Source organism: Schistocerca piceifrons, chromosome 11 (genome assembly GCF_021461385.2).
Source record: "Schistocerca piceifrons isolate TAMUIC-IGC-003096 chromosome 11, iqSchPice1.1, whole genome shotgun sequence".
Classification (NCBI taxonomy): domain Eukaryota; kingdom Metazoa; phylum Arthropoda; class Insecta; order Orthoptera; family Acrididae; genus Schistocerca; species Schistocerca piceifrons.
This window is the reverse complement of record NC_060148.1, coordinates 83800460-83821668: the sequence shown is the minus strand read 5'-3', so window position 1 is coordinate 83821668 and position 21209 is coordinate 83800460. Positions and strand designations below refer to the sequence as shown.

The 21209-nt window shown below is 41.5% G+C and overlaps 1 protein-coding gene and 1 pseudogene across 1 annotated transcript in view; both read left to right on the top strand.

The window, feature by feature from the left end:
• Nucleotides 1-10506, top strand: part of LOC124719727 (cytochrome P450 6B4-like) — a 105032-nt gene extending 94526 nt beyond the window's left edge. The window contains exons 7-9 of the mRNA XM_047244929.1: nucleotides 3947-4162; nucleotides 7331-7606; nucleotides 9304-10506. Coding sequence (XP_047100885.1) covers nucleotides 3947-4162; nucleotides 7331-7606; nucleotides 9304-9482 — 671 coding nt within the window. The 3' untranslated portion in view covers nucleotides 9483-10506. The remainder of the gene's footprint in view (nucleotides 1-3946; nucleotides 4163-7330; nucleotides 7607-9303) is intronic.
• A 1343-nt stretch (nucleotides 10507-11849) lies between these two features.
• LOC124720682 lies at nucleotides 11850-11967 on the top strand (annotated as a pseudogene).
• Nucleotides 11968-21209: the final 9242 nt, after the last annotated feature.

Genomic DNA, 21209 nt, shown 5'->3' with positions numbered 1-21209 from the left:
ATACGATTTTCTGAGATCTGTGAACTAAGAGTTTATTTGTGTCTCGACATCTTCACTGGATGTGAATTTCTTCCCACATAACAAATTTTTGAGGTTTGCAGTGAGGAGAGAAATCCGTCGGAGCAGAATTCAGAGCAGGGTGGGGTGATGCACCGCTTTGTGGCACAAAACCATAATAATGTGCTATGGTAACAACAGGCATGTGGGCTGATGGATTGTTGTGGTATAAAAGAATTTTTTTTTCAACGAGTTGTTTATCTCTCTGGCAGGAATGTGTGCAGTAAACGAATCTGAGATAGCCCTGCTGTCTGCTAGGGGATCTATAAACATACTGATGGACATTGAAAGTGTTTCACCATGGACACCTTGATCAATGCTGCTGTACTTAAAATGGAACTAAGTTCATAATCAGTTTTAATTTTTATTAAAATAAAATAACCCTTGTGTAAAAATTTATAATTTAGGTTACATTTGCATTTAAGTGTGCAATACATGTATATTTTTAACTGACATTATTATGTTGAATATGGCAGAAACGAACTTCAAAATGCCACAGTCTCTTTAGATGAGCATTTATTCAGATAACCAGTTTTGACAAACTATGTTGCCATCTTCGGGTCTTATGCACTACATTTGAAAAATCTGGTCCGTATGTACAATAATTTGCGTCATAAAATGAACAGCCATTCCAAGGACAAAAGTAAAAGAATCATTAAATAAAATACCAAATAATAGTGCACTGAATATATAAGCTGATGCTCACTTAAAAACCATATGTAGACTCCACTGATAATACAAATAATTGCTCCACTAAAGTGAGCTTCACATTTTGAAATGTGTTACTTCTATTTTCATGACGATCTAGATTTCCCCCAGAGTGCAACAGTGTCGATCATATATGACATTATTAACTTTGCAAAATTCAAAACCTAATTGTAAGATGAAGCAAAATCATTATCCACTAAAAACTGTATGACAGCGCCAAAATTCTGGAAAGAAAATTAAAAAAAAATGCACTTGTATAAGCTTCTTCACTAAAATAAAGTATCATATATTCCATTAGAACCTGGCTGACCCAGTGACATTTTAAACTGAAATACCCACCTTTTGATTTTCTCAGTACTGATACAAATATAGAATGTTCATAAATTCTTGTTACTGATTTCTAGGACATGTAGAGGGGAATGAGTGCATAATATTTTGATTAGGAACTGATGCCTGAAAAATATACCATTTCCATTCTATGACAGTTTCAGTTCAGATGTTTAACTCATCCACTTCTGCTTGAGGAATTGAATTAGCCATGCTGCAGTACAGTTATTTGGTAATAGTTTGAAAGGAAACTTAATGAAACATCCATTTATCATTTAAGTACATCTGTTGGTGATGATGTTTGGTTTGTGGGGTGCACAACTGTGCGGTCATCAGTGCCCGTACAAAGTCCCCAATTTTTTCGCTGTCCAATTTTTTTCACAGTCCAATCTAGCCACAGTCACGAATGATGAGGGCGATGATGAAATGATGAGGACAACACAAACACCATGACCCAGGCAGAGAAAATGCCCAATGCGGCCGGGAGTCGAACCCAGGACCCCGTGATCCAGAGGTAGCAGCGCTAGCCACTAGACCGTGAGCTGTGGACAGCACATTTGTTTGTTTTAACACTTAAGCATTATATGTTTACGTTTTTCCAAAACAAAAAAGAACCCAGGATGCTGTACGTACAGAACAGTACTGATGTACAAAGAGCGTTCAAACGTTTTACACAGTCATCTCCAATTTCTTTATTTTTTGCAGGAGGAGAATGAAATTTTTTTTGAACCTACTTGGAATGGTTAACTATACATTGAGCCTACTCAGTGTAGCCTCCGTCAGCTGTGACGCATCTGGCCCAACTTTCTTTCCGTGATGTAAATTCACTTTGGTAAAATTGTGGGATTGACTTTTACACCATCGCCTGACACAGGAAATAAGGTCTTTCTCACTATCAAATGTTGTAGCGTGCAGGTGGGCCTTCAGATGACCAAAGATGTAAAAATCACATGGAACCAAGTCTGGACTGTAGGGAGGATGAGGAACAATTTTCCAACCCATTTTCCTGATTTTCTTGCGCGTCATAAGAGCTGTATGGGGTTTGGCATTGTCATGGTGTAGTCTGATGAGCTGACCTTGAAGCTGTGGTCTGTAGGTCTTGATGGTACGTCACAGCTTGTTCAGTGACAAACAGTAATGGTCCTGGTTAATTGTGGAGCCAGGTTCCAAAAAGTCAGTGAAAATGACATCACACTGATCCCAGAAGGAGGAGGCCATAACCTTTCAGCCTGCTGTTTGTTGAAAGTCTTGGTTTCAAAAATGGTTCAAATGGCTCTGAGCACTATGGGACTTAACATCTGTGGTCATCAGCCTCCTAGAACTTAGAACTACTTAAACCTAACTGACCTAAAAACATCACACACATCCATGCCGGAGGCAGGATTCGAACCTGCGACCGTAGCGGTCACGCAGTTCCAGACTGAAGCGCCTAGAACCGCACAGCCACACTGGCCGGCTCTTGGTTTCTTCTTCCGAGTGGAACCCGGATGACGCCACTCCACGGATTGGGTTTTGCTCTCCAGTTTGGACAAAAACAACCATGTTTCATCCTGGGTAGTGACACCATCAAAACACTGTCTCCACTCTTCAGTAGAGGTCTTCAAGAGACCCTCACACACATTCTTCCTCATCGTTTTCATTTCTCTTCTCAGTAATTTAAGCACCCATTGTGCACAGATTTTTCTGTACCCTAGTGACTGTACCAGTGATACCCCACTACCCAATGACAAACGAGTCATTTCAGCAAGCTGTCATGTCATCACACATCTGTCATTTTGGATGATCTGATGAACAGTCTCCTTACATCACTCACTGTGGTCAATGGTCTACCATATCGTGGATTGTCCAGTAGAGAGAAATCACCTTCTTTAAACCTCGGCAACCATCTCTGAACACTGCTGCGATCCACCGTGTCCTCCCCACAAACAGGGAGCAACTTCCTGTGAATCGATGTGCCAGATTCATCGCCGGTCTTGAAGAGGAACTCTGTGACCGACCATTGTTGCAACCTGACATCTACTTCACGGTCCATTATGGCTCACATGTAAATAAAAGAAAATACTTTTATATACCAATTTATAGCTAAATGTTCCAAGTATGTTCACAAAAAATTTCATTCTCCTCCTGCAAAAAATAAAAAAAATAGAGGCGCCTGTGCAAAAATTTTTGAATGCCCTTTGTATTACAACAGCAGCTCGATGTGTTTACCGTCGACATTGTTGCTGACATTGTACCTAGTGTGTGCGGTGTTGCCTTGGAGCACCACAGTCTTGTCTCCTCATGGTGAAGCTACCTGTTTCTTGGAGCCACTGCATAACTTGAGCAAAACTTTTGTGCTATGACATGTTACATTGCAGAAAACATTCGTGATACAGCCGACTAGCTACTCTTCTGTTAGCTTGAGCTACATTGTAAGCGAGTAGCATGTCTGCATGTTTCAAAAATGTGTAACAAACCACATTTACTGTACTGGAAACTCACAGGCATCAAATAGGTCTCGCAGCAGGGCAGATGTTAAGTGACATCAGGTAATCGTCTGATACAATACACACCATCTTGTCTACCCTATATTGCATACCAGGACAAGCAACTTTGAGAGTTTTCTCTTTCCTTCATCAGATGTGTGCATTACTCGTGTGAATTGAAACCGTCATAGAATGGAAATGGTATTTTTCTGCACATGGATTCCTATTTAAAATATTACGTACTCACTCCCCTCTACAAGTGCTCGATGTTTGTAAAGGGACTTTTCGAACACCTGGTATAGTAGTTGCTGTTTTTGTTGAGACTACTATGCGTGCAAGTATACAGCTGCCTGCTCACTCTCACTTTACCCCACTGCGTCGGCGCGCAGAGCTGACGGAGGCGGTGGTGGCGGCACAGGCGGTGGCGTTCTTCGCGGCGGGCCTCGAGACGACGGCCAGTGCTGTCTGCCTGTGCCTGCTGGAGCTAGCCCACGCCCCAGACATCCAGCAGCAGGCCTTCCTGGAGCTGGAGAAGGCCGGGGTGCAGGACCCGCCTGCCTACGAGGAGCTCCAGGGACTGCCCTTTTTGGATGCCATCGTTGCCGGTACGTTGTCTGAGCCACTTTATCATTGTACTTAACCGTTACTGTCCTAAAAGCATTTTCACTCTGCAGCAGAATTTCCAGCGTAATTATGATTTGTTTGTCGTAAGAATAAACCTGACGTAAACAAACTCAAACATGATTTGTTAGCGCAGTAGCACACATATGATGAGGGTTCTTTTTTTTTTAAAAAAAAAAAAAAAATGGAATAACATTGCTGTGGGCAGAACTCGTGCACCATGCATTTCTGCCACAAGCCATGTACAGCGCAACTCATTGTCAGTTCATTGCCGCCTGTGTCATCAGCTTGGCTTGTTCTGTTCATCTGCAGTGATTGTTTTTGCTAGCGCCATTTTATTCCCTTTTTTTTTTCTTTTATATATATAACTGGAAATTTAAGTGACAATGAGCAGCTGTGAAATTAATTTTGTTTTCTTCTCGATAAAAACGCTGCTGAAACTGTTTTAATGTTGAAAACAGCTTACCGATATGACATTATGGGAAAAACTCAAGTGTACGAATGGTTGGCTCGATTTAAGAAATGGTGACATGTCGATTGATGACAAACCTCATTCTGGACATCCATCAACTGCCCGAATCGACGAAAAAATTCGAGTGCTTGCACTCGCAGACCATCGACAGACAATTGATCAACTATCAGACGTTAGTGAGTTATCTTGGGGCTTCGTCAGTGAATTTTAATAGAAGATATGGGAATGAAAAGTGTTGCTGGCAAGTTTGTTCATCGGGTTCTGAATGACAATCAAAAGGGATTTGGAATTGAAACATGTTGTGCTTTGAAACAACAGCTTGAAACTGTTCCAGATGTTCTGTTGAAGGTCATTACTGGTGGTAAGACATGGTTACAACCAAAGAAAGAAAACAACAGTCAAGCCAATGGAAGGTGTTATCATCACCCAGTCCAAAAAAATGTCATCAAGTTAAGTTAAACATCAAAACAATGCTAATATGCTTTTTTGATGCCAAGAACATAGTAGTTCATTCAGAGTTTGTTCCCAAAGATCAAACCGTCAATCACACCTTTTATTTGGAAGTTTTAAGAACATTGCACAGCTGTGTTCATCAAATAAGACTCAATTTGTGGCAGACAGGAGACTGGTTCTTCCAGCACGACAACGCACCTGCACACCCAGCCATCTCTGTTAGGCAGTTTTTAGCTAAAAATGGCATTGTTCCACTGCCCCATGCACCTTGCTCACATGACCTAGCTCCATGCAAGTTTCTCTTGTTCCCACATAAGAAAAGGTGTGTGAAAGGACAGTGATTTGACAACACTGAAGAAGTCAAGAAAAAAACAAGGGAGGAGCTGTCAGCCATTTCTAAAGAAGACTACAAAAAATGTTTCGAACAGTGGAAGCACCAGTGGGACAAATGTATTAGTTGTAGTGGAGAGTCTTTAGAAGGGGATGAGGCTGTTTTGTAACTATTCTCTTGGAAGTTGTTACACTTATATATCAGATATCTTATACAGAAAAAAATTAGGTATCTTTTGTAAATGAAAATTCAAGACATTCTAATGTATTAACAGCCATCAACATTTTCTTAATCATACCTGAGCTATGTAGTTTGTATCTAAAAAATAGTGTACAGTCTGTGTAAACGCTAGTTGTTCTTAGATTATCACAATGGTAATATGAACTGTAAAAATGGTTTATGCCGTCTCCTGCTGTGTAGTGAAACACATTCATGGGACACCCTTGAAAACAGATGAGGAACAGTTTTTTTAATGTTTTTCACAAGGTTAAAGTGAAAATCTGCTTTGAAGTTTTCTCAGGAACTTTGCTTACTAAAGTTAAGCCAGTTTTGTGAACAAGATGTGTGGCTGTTTCAGTAGCATCAGTGAATAGTAATCAGGTTTTCTCTGGATATCTGGTTCAAAACTTGCTTTGGTTTTTTCTTTTAAATTTTTGTATTCAATTTGAATACCTACAACGTTTGGGGTGTACAAGTCAGAAATTGTGCTTTGTATTTTGAAAATTATGGATGTATTTTCAGTAATATTTTAATTGAACCTCATTAGAATATCATCTTTTAGCTAAAAAGTAGATATCTGTTTTGAGTTACTCTGACCTCCTCCTTTTTTTTTAAGTACCTTACTTGATTCGAATTACACCAGAGCCATAACAAAGTATACAGAATGAGATTTTCACTCTGCAGTGGAGACTGCACTGATATAAAATTTCCTGGCAAATTCAAACTATGTGTGAGACCGACACTCAAACTCGGGACCTTTCCCTTTCACAGGGAAGTGCTCTACCAACTGAGCTACACAAGCACAGCTCACGACTCTTCCTCGCAGCAAGTTTCACAGGAGAATTTCTGTTAAGATTGGAAGGTAGCAGATTAGATGCTGACAGAAGTTAAGCTGCGAGGATGGGTCGTGACACGCACGTGGGTAGCTCAGTCAGTAGAGCAGTTGCCCGCGAGAGGCAAAGGTCCCGAGTTCGAGTCTCAGTCTGGCACACAGTTTTAATGTGCCAGAAAGTTTCACAACAGCACACACTCCACTGCAAAGAGAAAATCTCATTCTCGAAACATACCCCGGACTGCAGCAAAGCCATGTCCCCACAATATCCTTTCTACTGGGAGTGCTAGTCCTGTAAGTTTCACAGGAGAGCTTCTGTTAAATTTGGTAGGTAGGAGATGAGTTACAGGCAGAAGTAAAGCTGTGAGGACGGGGTGTGAGTCGTGCTTTGGTAGCCCAGATGGTAGAGCACTTGCCCGCGAAAGGCAAATGTCCTGAGTTAGAGTCTCGGTCTGGCACACAGTTTTAATCTGCCAGGAAGTTTCAAATAACGTAATTTAGAAATTTTGTAAAGTTTTCCCTTAATATTATATACATTTTAAAAAGGGGGATTAAAGTGGTATATATCTTGAGTTCTTAAAATTGGATGAGCCCGAAACTTTTGGCTACCTTACTAGTACCTATAGGGTAGTATCTTGTGCAGCCACATGTATCATGTCACAGGAGATTCAGCTGTGTCCAGAAAACAAAATTACAGAATGGTTCTCCCATTGTGTAATGGTGGTTCCTTTGTGGTTATTAATTGCTCAGATGTCGTGTGACTATCTCAGAGAGAGACTTTTACGAAGGCACAGGAAACAGTGTGCGGCTGTTCTCAGACTTTATTTGTGTGTGTACATTTGCAGAGACGCTGCGGAAGTACCCTCCGAGCCCAAACCTGGTGCGCGTTGCCACGCAGCCGTACCGGCTGCCGCACTGGAGCGAGGAGGGTGAGGAGGGAGGAGCGAGGGAGGTGTCGGTGGGGGCGGGCACGCGGCTCGTGGTGCCCGTGTTCGCCATACAGCGAGACGCGTGCCACTTCCCGGACCCGGAGGACTTCCGGCCGCAGCGGTTTCTCGTCGCTAGCTCCAGGGGGAACCCCGCCTACATGCCGTTTGGCGACGGGCCCAGGGTCTGCATCGGTACGTACGGCTGAGGTGCTGCCTGCCCAACAAATGTTCCTGTGGGTTGAAAGTGAACATTTAAAAATGCACACGGTACATTTAAAAACTAAACAACTGAAATGTGTTGGGACTTAAAATACAATATAACAATCACTTTTTGGAAGGGATCGACATGATCATATTCCTCGGATTTAAAGTGGATAAGAACGTAAGGAGATCTGGATATCATTTTTATTGGTATTTTGAAATATAATAATACAAAAAATTTAATATATATGGAAATGAAACGTTAACCAAACAGTTAGTATATTTTGGTGTCTATGCAAAGAAAATATAGAAACTGTGGAATTCATAATGGAGTGAAAATTGATTTTTATCTTACATAATGAATTATTGTTAAAAACTGTTCAAAAGCCGAGATCACTTCCCCCCCCCCCCCCCCCCCCCCCTCTCTCTCCAAGGCAGTTGGCTTCAACAGTCGTAGCTGTCATCCTCAGGCCTAAGATTAAGATAATTGAAACTGGTTGTCTTGAATAAAAAAGAAAAATATTTGTGCAATCTTGACTTTTCAATGGTTTTTACAATTAAAACAGATTGCCCTTCAATACTCTCATAATGAGAAAAATCAATAAGGAATTATGTTTAATTTTTATTTTAGGTACCCTATACTTCCATACTATCACAAATAAAAGGTTAAAACAAATTATATTCTTTTAATTGTCAAGATGTTAAAAGAATAAAGTAGGAAAATTTACCAATTTCTTGTTTTGTGTATTTACAAAAATGTTTTTTAGAAGCTGTTTTTTTTCTCGTGATAATTTAAGAACAGATGACGAGCTCCAACTTAAGATATTGAATACATTATGGGATAATAATGTTCACTTTGTAGGCAAGTACTGTGTTGTTATTCGTGCAAAATTTTGTTTTTGTACCTTTAACATTAGATGAGGTGAAGATACCTAAGTATGCTAAAACACTTGCTGTCTCTGGTTCCTTTTCATCTTATTTGGTTTTCTTTCTTTCCTTTGTTGTTCTGGTCTCCTTTGCCAATCTTTGAGCTGCTTTTTCAACATCAGAGACATGTCTGTCTACTCATAGTAGTTCTTTTTTCATGTTGTCCCCAGTTTTGATACCTTGTCTGTTCACAGTTTTTAATCTGCTTGTTACTCCATCATCAAAACGCGTTATGGCTTCCATCACACCAATCTGAATAGCCAACATGCCAAGAAAAACATATTTTTGTGCTGTCAATTGCAGCTATCGAAACTGTCATTTGGATTCTGAATTTTGCATGTAAACATGTTTCCAGGAGTTTCAAATCTGAAAGATTCCTATGTATTGGCTGTAGTTCTGCCATAACAGTCCTGGCATGGGGTGTCCACATGTATGTTTTTGTCCATTTGCTTCGTGCCTATTGTACCTGAACCATGAAGCATTTCCTTTTGGCCTGAGGCAATGCCATGTTGACTAACATAAAATTTTTTGGCATTTTGTGATGTTGTGAAAAACATAAGTAAGCTGAAGTAAACTACTTATATCAATAGAAAGACAAAGTGCAATACATCCCTGCTCACAACACAGTCAACATATTCTTCAAGGGTATCACACAAATGAGTTTCCACAGGTATATTGGCACCAAAATTAAATAATGTGACATTTTAGGCAAGATTGTGGAGTGGACAGTGCGCCGAGTGTAGCTCAGTGTCGTGTTTCAGGTCAGCGGCTGGGGATGCTGCAGCTGAAACTGGCCATCGCTTCCGTGGTGAGGCACTTCGAGCTGTCGCCGGTGCCGGGCCGCACGGTCTTCCCTCCCCGGCTGGAGCCGCGGGCCCAGGTGGTGGCGCCGCGGGACGGCGCGTGGGTGCGCTTCACGCCTCGGCAGACGCAGTCGTAGGAGAGAGACTGCGGGCCGACCTCGTGTCGTTCTGGAGTACGCTGCGTGGAGCCCGCTTCTCCACACACTTCATACGGCTGTGTGCCACGCACACTCCCAGACTGTTACCGCAGCAACTGTTACCAGTGTCCTCGCCATTCGATTAACGTTTCACTACCGACTTCACTATCGGCAGCGACGACAGCTGCTCTCTCGGCACTGTAGCGTCTACACACGCGTATCCTGTGCCGTAATATGCCGAGCCCTATATGACCGTGTGTGGCCCTAGCACACACATCGTACTACATATTTTGTATCGGACAGAAGTACAGATAATGGCTAAAAGTCACATATGAAATATTTTTTTTGTTTACACAAACTGAAGTAAGAAATTTGAAACGTGATTCTGTGTACTGGCATGTAGCACAAAACGTGATGTTGTTGTTAACACTTGCCTGGCAACTTCCATTTTCATTTACTGTCAGCACAGAATTAATCACTACTCACATAACAAGTGCTCATTAAGTTATCGATGTTAATGGCAGTTGAGCTCTGAGACTGGGATAAATTACTTGAAGAGATACAGCAACCAACCACTTATTATGCAGCTCTATTTATAAAAAGATTTTGACCTGCCCATGTACCTGAGTGTAGTAACGCGCCACTTCCAGCATGTGAGGAGTCGACCCTACCTCAGATCGAATCCACCTCGTGGATTAATGACGGGGGGGTTAGTGGGTTGCGAGACCAGGATGTGGCTTTTAGGCAGTTTCCCACATCCAACTAGGTAAATACTGGACTGGTACAAACGTCCCATCTCTGATATGTGCTATGGAAACATTCAGAAAAGCAATCTCAAACTTGAGCACGAGATTTACTCTAAACGCAAACACTTGGGGTACACGAATTCTGTCCCGGGAGCAGTTGTCGCTTCAGGAATGGCATCTGGCGTCCGACTGCCACTAACTTAGCCCAACCTGCTTCATATTCCGACACCACAGAGAAACAGGAACAGGCAAAAGAAGAAAGGAATTATGATGAGATTTGTTTTGGGCTTATGTCCACTTTTAATTGGAGTAATAGATTTGTATCTTCATGAGTATAACATTTTTGTTGACTGAATTTTGCATGCTGCAGCTGTCCTGTGCAAAATAGTGACTGTCTAATTTCTCAAGCTGTATATTTAATAGTAAGATACTTTTGCATTTATCTGTGCAGCCCATACACTTTCAGCTTCGCTGATGTGCTGATGCAATGCAGCATTCCCCAAATGTTTTTATTGGAAATTACATTGAAAGTCAAGTTACAGCTTTCTCACAGACTGCAAAATTATTTCTCAATTCAGTTATGTTTACAGACCTAATTCTGCCGACCTTAAAATTTGCGACACAATTTTGTGAGATTAAAAATCTGGTTAATATACAATGTATTTTCTGTAATAAATCATGCTAGGTTATTTTATAGCTAGCTTCTTTTCAGTTTTCTTAGTGTTAATGATATAAAATGATTACTAATAGGAATTAACATGAAAGCATATCTGTCTAGTAAAATAATGGTTGGGTAGCATTAATAGAATGATACCTAAGTTATATTGAATGTTACAAAAGTGATACGGTGTATTTCACGCAGTAAAAGCAACATTACTATTTTGTGCTGGCCCACTGTAGCATTCAAAATATCCACTAGAAGCAGTGAAATTTATTACACCAACAGAAAACTGCTGAAGACCTGAAAGGCATTTTGACATAAATAAAGCTGTATAAAAAGTGGCTAGTTAATTGTTGTAACTGTTCAGGTCAATTTCTAGTACAATTTTTGTTGGTGTGCTCACTAAGCAGGTAATATTTCACTACTGACATCATTATCAGAAACAGCAGCTACCCTGCCGTCATTATTTACAGCCTAAATCTGCGTGTCCCACAAGCCATGGCAGAGGGTACCTGGAATAACTATTATTTCCTTTCTCTTCTATTCTGCTTGTCACCAAATGGGACAAAATTCTACATCTAAATACTTTTCTGTGTGTGGATCTGCAACCACTATAGAATTCTCAGAGAAAGTCATTTTCTTGCACAGGCTGTTGTTTCAATTTTGAAATAAACATTTTATTTCATTGTTCAGCAATCAGCTGATTTTGCCCACTTGGGCAGAATCCAGTTCAGAGTCAAAGTAGTCCCATACTCAGGGAATGAGTTTGGGAGAACAGGTGCAGGAATCCTGCATCACCATCCCAGGCCGCACTCTAGTGGAGTTTGTTCGCCATTGCCTTACCCGGACCTGTTACCGAGTGCCAAATGTATACCTGTGCCATACGGATGACTGTGACGAATGCTTGTATAGTTTAGTGTTGGGTTTGTGCTGTTTTGGATGAAGGTAAGAGAGAGGATGGCCAATGGCCTTGCCGCAGTGATAGCACCGGTTGCCATCAGATCACCGAAGTTAAGCACCGTCGGCCTGGGCTAGCACTTGGATGGGTGACCATCCGGTCTGCCGAGTGCTGTTGGCAAGCGGGCTGCACTCAGCCCTCGTGAGGCAAACTGAGGAGCTACTCGACTGAGAAGTAGCGGCTCCGGTCTCGTAAACTGACATATGTTCGGGAGAGCGGTGTGCTGACCACGTGCCCCTCCATATCCGCATCCAGTGACACCTATGGGCTGAGGATGACATGGCGGCCAGTCGGTACTGTTGGGCCTTCGTGGCCTGTTTGGGAGGAGTTTAGTTTAGTTTTTAAGGAAGAGGATGAAACTTAGTGCCGGCACACATCCGGCTCTTCTCGAATAGCACCGTCAGGGCTACCGAGCTTAACAGTTCCTTCTGATGGATGGATCACCACCAAAAGCGTTGCACGATCACTTTGATGAGACACTGTGGAGAGGTCTGGAATGAAATCCAGCGCATTGGTGCAAAGTCCGGCAGTCAGAAACTTCACGCCATGACCTCTCCTCCCCTTGCCAGCCAAATACTGGCAGTGAAAAATTTTCCATCACCAGGATACGAACCAATATGCCTGCAAGTCGAGTGCCACTGAGAGAGTGTGCATTAGCAACCTCAGCTACGGAGGTGGGCTTATCGAGCTATATGACAATAAAAATTGTTATACTTCCAATACGTCATGGTCCACAAATTAGTGATATTGTCCCTAATAACAATTCCAAGCAACCATTTTAGTATGGGCACAAACTGTATACATATCAACATTTAACACAATTGATACAAAAAGTGCAAAAATACAGATTACGTATAATTTTACCACTTACTATGGTATATGTTAAATTCACATGTGTAAAAATGAAAGGATTCTGCCTTTATCTGGGTATTATCACTGCGCCAGCGTAACATTAAAACGTGTTGACCACACCATGTGTGTTTGCACTTTATCAGCTACTCTACCATATTGCAATAAGTCATGTATGCTGGTGCAGCAACAAAACCGCTACAAGGGCAGCATTCCTTCTATTTTACAGGTGGCCTTCACATTTGCGACAGTTTTGCTCATACCTAGCAGGCATGGTTGCAGAGAACTCTTACTGGGGTTGCCGTCGTATGTTGCTTTGTCTTCCACAAATGCTGTATGGATGATGACATTCTGTAACCAAAACATTTTTTTATTGTAATATAACCTGAGAATGTCCCAACAGGATGAAATTAGTTGACTGATAAATAATGGAATAAAGTGTTAATTACACAATAAAACAACAGGCTATAAAGGAAAATGACTTCCTTTACAAAAGCCACATCTACGTCACACACTTAAGGCCAATGTACAATTGTGTCATCTCCTTTTTGTGTTTCACTTGCAAGAAATTCTTGTTTGCCTCTTTACAATTTGTAATCTCCTTTACTTTATTGTTATGGTCCTCATAAAGTATGAAAATTGGAGGCAATAATATGTTCTGTAGTCTGTCACAAATGTTGATTCCTTTAACATCCTCTATAGAGTGTCATGGAAAGATTGTTGCTTTCCCTCCAAGTATTCCTTTTTTTTAACACTCTGCTACTGGTCAGACTGACTCATAACATATCTGACAACACATCTCTGAATTGTTCCAATTCTTCCCTTAGTCTTACCCTCTGTAGATGCCATACACTTGAGCCGTACTTGAGAATATGTCGCACAAATATTTCGTAGGCTCTCTCCTTCATAGGTAGAATTCTCCCAGTTGGCAAAGAGTTGAAATAATTGTGCCAAACCCTGATGTGTATATAACCATGGAATGTGCAGTTTACTTAGAAGAACAGTGCTGACAATTAGTTAGCAAGATATTCACTACAACAACAAAACTGATTTTGTGATGCACAATGTGTAGCCAAATTTGCAACTTGAATAGTTCAATACTGGTCAGTGAGGTTTATTGTCACAACATCAGCAAGTGATTCCAAGTGTTTTCTCTAGGCACCACATTCATTGGCCGCCTCCTACTCACAACTGTTCCATTATGGCACAGCATAACCTAGACCTCAGGCTATGTTACAGCCCTCTCTATCTCTACAACCCCTCAGTACAAAAAATTATTTCTCGCATATAGCACACATTGGCTTCATCAACTTATGTTTCATTGTGTTAATCAAATTGGATGCTTCTTTTAAAATAACCTTGTATATCTCTCCTTTTTTCCTAAAAGGTAGCTGCAAGAAGATACAGAAGGAAATTTCAAATTGACATATGTCATATATAAATAAGAAAGAGTTCTTCCTGACATTTGAAACAGTGACTACGAAGTAACTCGTACTCTCCCTGCACTCACTTGGAGCCCTCTGTGTGGAACAGAGGTGCTGATAAGGAGGAGTGCATGCATTTCCATCACCACCTACAGCCACATTATACCTGCTTCAACTCTTTGAAGCACATTGCCAGTTTGGGAATAGGAGATGCCACAAACAAATTAGTTTAGTTTAGTCATTTCCACTCTGTGAACACTTTCTCAATGCAAAATATGCCATTCTGCTGGCCATTCACACAATTTCTTAAGTTATAATTTTTAATTTTTTTACATGTGTACAGTGATTTATACTTAACTATGTTCAGTCTCTCTCTCTCTCTCTTTCTTTCTCTCTCCCTCTCCCCCCCCCCCCCTTCCCATCTGTGTGTATGTCTCTCATCTTGTCTCTAACCCCTCCCTCCCTGCCAACTGTCAAGCGTATGCAAGGTGTCCCAGGGGGAACATTCAATATCAGGGAGAAGACATGAGCACTCATTTGAAGCAAATAACTTTATATATACATACGCCCTATTCCAAATGGTTTCCGAGATAAAACGTGTTACATGTCACTTTTCTACCTGTTTTTTGAATAACTCGAAAACTGTAGCACCTAACGAAAATGAGTCGCAGTACAAAATTAAACTACGTCAGATTTTCTACAAAAAAGTTCCTATTCATTTTTTCTTTAGGACTAACAGCTTTCTTGAAGAGAGGGAGATAATACTGAAAATTGCACACCATGTGCGTTTGCTGTAGCTTAGGTACTTTTTGTGGAACAATTCAAGGTAGGTTCCCGACTTGAAAGACCACATGTGTTCTGTATCAAATTGCTTGTCTCAGCACTGTAGAGGCTTGTTGCAAACAATGACAGTGTACTGAATAATACAGAAAGTAAATAACAAAGTACATTAAATGTCTTCTATCTTGGAAACCGTTCGGAATAGGGCATATCTTTATATGAAGTTTTTTTATTTTTTAAAATTTTTTTTATTTTTATTATTTTTTTTTAATTATTCAAATGATCATTCCTGCCTTATCTCTGAATATTGTCCATTCCTCGTGGAACACCCTGTATATGATTTCAGCTTATCCACTAAACACTTCAATCAATGGATAGGTGATCAAAGACTTTTTAAGGCTGAGTACTTCATTCCTATCTGGGCCACACTAAAGGTGAATGAGTACATTATTTAGACTTCTAATATTCTGTTCATACTTCTAGTATTATATTTATGAATGTTACTCTTCTTTTCAAACCTTGACTGAGTACTGACAATAAGCTCCATAGAAGGTGGGGGTGGTAGATGTACTTTGTGGCTGTGGTCAGTATACTCAACTGCTTATGGAGTTCTCTACAAGAGGTTCTGGTGTGGACACTACGTGTCACCCTCATTATGGCCTCCTGTGCAACACACACTTTTCTCCCCAATGATGGATTACCATAGAATATGATGCCACCAATATTATTGAATGAAAATGGGAAAGGTAAAGTTTTTCGACATTTTCACCTCCAAAATCTGATATTATCTGCAGTGAGAGTAAATGTTCAAGAGAATCTGTAACATATGACTTCCAGTTCAGATTCTTATTAATATGCACATACATTCATACATACACCCACCCACCCATCCATCCATCCATCCATGCATACATACATATATCTAAAAACAAAGATGATGTGACTTACCAAATGAAAGTGCTGGCAGGTCGGCAGACACACAGATAAACACAAACATACACACAAAATTCAAGCTTTCGCAACAAACTAACTGTTGCCTCATCAGGAAAGAGGGAAGGAGAGCGAAAGACAGAAGGATGTGGGTGTCCCCTCTCCGTCCCTCTTTCCTGATGAGGCAACAGTTTGTTGCGAAAGCTTGAATTTTGTGTGTATGTTTGTGTTTATTTGTGTGTCTGCCAACCTGCCAGCACTTTCATTTGGTAAGTCACATCATCTTTGTTTTTAGATATATTTTTCCTACGTGGAATGTTTCCCTCTATTATAACCATGCATACATACATACGTACATACCACCGATGACGAACCCTGAAGACTTGTGCCAACCTTAAAGTGTTCCTCCACAGGTGGCAGTCTTGTGCACATTGGACTGAGCTCTCATGCATTCCCAGCTGCTGAAGGCCCTTCTACAGTTCATCCTGCCATCGCTTCCTCGGTCTTCCAATTGGACAACTTACGTCAGGTTTTCTCGTAACAACAGCCTTGGCCCATTAGGTGCCTGGCCTCCTGGGAATGTGCCTTCTCCACTTCCATTTTCTGCGCGATGTTCGGATGTTTCATCTGATCATACAGTTCTCGGTTCTTTCTACAGCTCCAGGTGTTCTCTTTGCGGATTAGTCTGATGATCTCTCTTGTGGTTTTCCATTCACAGATCAACAGGTTCTTTTAATCTTTTTTGCAGTACTAAGGGTTTTTGGTCCATATAATAAAACTGGTACTTTCACTGCATTATAGGCTTGGAGTCTGGTCTTAATTGACACATTTTTTTTTATAACATTACCTGTTTCAGACTGAAATAAGTTTTAGACCCATTGACAATATTTAGTTTGACTTCTTGTCAAAGTTATTATGCCTGTCAAACCAGGTGCTGAGGTATTCAAAATTTTCCACTCTGGCTAAGTTCTGTGTTCCTAAATGTGATGGGGCGTTTTTAGGGGCCTGTCTGGATACTTCTATCATTTCACTCTTTTCCACTTTAATCCACTGGCATTATTTGCTAAATCTCCTGAGTTTCTGCCATCTCTTCCTCTGATTCTGCTAAGGCTGCAATGTCAGCTACATATCCAAATAATATCATCGGCTTCCCCTTCTGAGCCAGAATTGCTGATTTCTTCTTCCAGGGCACTGCAAACATTGCTGTCATCAAAATTCACAATATCGGAACTACCTTGAGCACGAGGAGTGGGCCAACAAAGATACAGGTAGCAGACGAAAGCAGTATGGGACTCAGTACAGAGCAGAAACACAGAATGTGATTTTTTGGGGTACAGATAGTTCAGAATAGGAGAATTACAAGGCGTGTTTTTTAAGTAAGTACCGGTTTGAAATTAAAAAAAGACGTGCTAAGATATCTCAATAATTTCATCTTTACATGAAGGCCTGTACCTTAATCTAGTTTTCTACATAATTTCCGTCAATATTAAGGCACTTGTCATAAAGTTATACCAGTTTTTGAATACACTCTTCATAGAAGTCTGCCGCCTGACTTGTTAACCACTGCATCACCACTGTTTTGACTTTGTCATTGTATTGAAGACGCTGACCGCCTAGGTGTTTCTTGAAGTGCAGGAACAGATGGTAGTCACTGGGCGCAAGATCGGGGCTGTACAGAGGATGATCTAGAGTTTCCCATCGAAAAGATGTGGTGAGATCTTTGGTCTGATTCACCACATGCGGACGGGCATTGTCTTGCAGCAAAACGATGCCCTTGTTCAACTTCCATGGACTGTTGCTTTGATTCTGGTGTGACGTTGGCCACCCGTGTTTCATTGCCCATATCAGTTTGGCTTAAGAAATCATCACCGTCGTTCTGGTACTGCTCAAGGAAAGGAAGTGCACTGTCAACATTTTCGGTACCCAACGTGCACACAATTTTCAGTAATTCAAGTGCTCGGTCACAGTGACGTACAAAACGCTACGAGAAACATTAGTAAAGTCATCCCGCAAGGACGTAATTGTAAAGTGTCTGTTTTCTGTCACCTTATTGTCCACTTCCTGCACCAAACTTTCATTAATGACCGAAGGACGCCCACTCCATTGTTCATCGTGCACATTTGTGCGGCCACCCACTTTATTACCATTTCATCACTCATAAAGTTTTCTCCGTAAACTGCACAGATCTCACAATGAATATCGATCGCTTTTAGGCCTTTAGCAGTAAGAAATCTTATAACAGCCCGTACTTCACAGTTGGCGGGACTCACGATCTTAAACACTCAGTACACAACGTAAACAAGGAAGAATCAGACTGTAATGGCGTCAGTCCATAGATTAAGGTACAGACTTTCATGTAAAAATAAAATTATTGGGATATCTTAGCACGTCTTTTTTAAATTTCAAAATGGTACTTACTTAAAAAACACGCCTTGTATATGGTATAACAATGCAGTGACTCTCCCTTCTGCAACCTACATGGTTACCAATAGAGAGCAATAGTGCATTCAGGCATAGCGCACCTAAGCAACTGTGCCACTCCCAAGTCCTAATTGAGCTCCATCTACAATTCGTTAAATAGTGTTCAGCAAATATATTATCCTTGCCTTAATTCCTTAGTGATATGTAACCAATGACGCTTGTGATTATTATCAACTGAATTATGTCAAAGGTAGTATTCTGAAATTGTAACTGTAAATATGACTGACAATGGAAGTATGATGAGGCCAGGAGGTGTGCTCAGATGGCCTGACAGTTGTGGCTGCTTCTTGTGATGAGCAGGAAGTCTAGGTTCGTGTCCCACTCTGGAACAGATTTCCATCAGTCACGAAATTGTCATGTCATGTCATTATTGTGCTGGCAGTAAAAGACTCAGATTTTGAAACCTCTTCTTCTCCCTTACAGCTGCACACAAGCTGTTAATGTAATCTGTAAATACAACTAAACATGAATGAATAAGATTTAAGAATACTAATCTAAAAATTTTTTTAAAAAAGTGTCATAAATGCATCATGACATTGTGTACTCTCTGAAAATATTTATAATGCTGATGTCAAATTTGTATGTACTTAATTTGTTACCTCAGTCATATTTATATGTGGTTTTGAGACTGACAATAAATATTTTATGTAAAAAAAATAAATATACTTTGTAACATAGTATCAGATTTATTATTTTTTGCTGCAGTGTTCTTGTATTCTTGAACTGTCTTTTTTCTCTGACCCTTTGCTGCACAGTAAAATCGCAGTGGGAGACCCATATGGAAGAACTGCCCAATCCACCCACCCAACACGTCCTGCTCCGGTCCTGTAAATGGCTTCTTCTATCCCATCAGAGCCAGGCCACCTATGTGACAGCATTGACATCATACACCAGTTGTGCTGCAACTTCTGCACAGCATTTTACGTGGGCAGGATCATCAGTCAGCTATCCACCAGAATGAATGACCACCGCCAAAATGTGGTCGAGAGTAGAACTGATCGGCCAGTAGCAGAACACAATGCTGAGCATAGCATGCTCCGAATTCAACAATCGCTGCTTCACAACTTCTGAGGATCCTTATCTGAACTGTGTAGATGGGAGTTATCCTCACAATACAACTTTTGATCATTTGAAAACATGAAGTCTGTATATGAGTCAGCACTCATAGTTTGCATTTCACGAAACCCACTTATTCCCATAGTAGCGTACACCCGGCATGGTGTTTAACTTCAAAAAATGCAGTCAGTGTGAACTAATTAAACAAAACTCATCATCAGTATACACTACTGGCCATTAAAATTGCTACACCTGTGGTGTGACGTGCTACAGACGCGAAATTTAACCGACAGGAAGAAGATGTTGTGATATGCGAATGATTAGCTTTTCAGAGCATTCACACAAGGTTGGCACCGGTGGGGACACCTACAATGTGCTCACATGAGGAAAGATTCCAACCGATTTCTCATACACAAACAAAAGTTGACCGGTGTTGCATGGTGAAATGTTGTTCTGATGCCATGGTGAAATGTTGTTCTGATGCCTCGTGTAAGGAGGAGAAATGTGTACCTTCCAGGGATTTCTGACTTCCAGCCTTGCCTCTCAATCCTTCTTAAAAAACCTTAATCCTACTCCCAACATCACCACAGCTGAAGCCCAGGCTATCCGTGATCTGAAGGCTGACCGATCCATCGTCTTTTTTCCGGCGGACAAGGCTTCCACGTCCGTGGTACTTGATCGTCGGGAGTATGTGGCTGAGGGACTGCGTCAGCTTTCAGACAACACTACATACAAAGTTTGCCAAGGTAATCCCCTTCCTGATGTTCAGCCGGAGCTTCAAGGAATCCTCAGAACCTTAGGCCCCCTACAAAACCTTTCACCTGACTCCATCAACCTCCTGACCCCACCGACACCCCGCACCCCTACCTTCTTCCCAAAATTCACAAACCCAATCATCCCGGCCGCCCCATTGTAGCTGGTTACCAAGCCCCCACAGAACGTATCTCTGCCTACATAGATCAACACCTTCAACCCATTACGTGCAGTCTCCCATCCTTCATCAAAGACAGCAACCACTTTCTCGAACGCCTGGAATCCTTACCCAATCCGTTACCCCCGGAAACCATCCTTGTAACCATTGATGCCACTTCCTTATACACAAATATTCCGCACGTCCAGGGCCTCGCTGCGATGGAGCACTTCCTTTCACGCCGATCACCTGCCACCCTACCTGAAACCTCTTTACTCATTACCTTAGCCAGCTTCATCGTGACCCACAACTTCTTCACTTTCGAAGGCCAGACATACCAACAATTAAAGGGAACAGCCACGGGTACCAGGATGGCCCCCTCGTACGCCAACCTATTTATGGGTCTCTTTTTAGAGGAAGCCTTCTTGGTTACCCAGGCCTGCCAACCCAAAGTTTGGTACAGATTTATTGATGATATCTTCATGATCTGGACTCACGGTGAAGAAGAACTCCAGAATTTCCTCTCCAACCTCAACTCCTTCCCGACCTGGTACAGAAGGAAATAACCAGAGCCACTTCCTCATCCCCTCAAACCCAGAACCTCCCACAGAAGAACCCCAAAAGTGCCCCACTTGTGACGGGATACTTTCCGGGACTGGATCAGACTCTGAATGTGGCTCTCCAGCAGGGATACGACTTCCTCAAACCCTGCCCTGAAATGAGATCCATCCTTCACGAAATCCTCCCCACTCCACCAAGAGTGTCTTTCCGCTGTCCACCTAACCTTCATAACCTCTCAGTTCATCCCTATGAAATCCCCAAACCACATTCCCTACCCTCTGGCTCTTACCCTTGTAACCGCCCCCGGTGTAAAACCTGTCCCATGCACCCTCCCACCACCACCTACTCCAGTACTGTAACCCGGAAGGTGT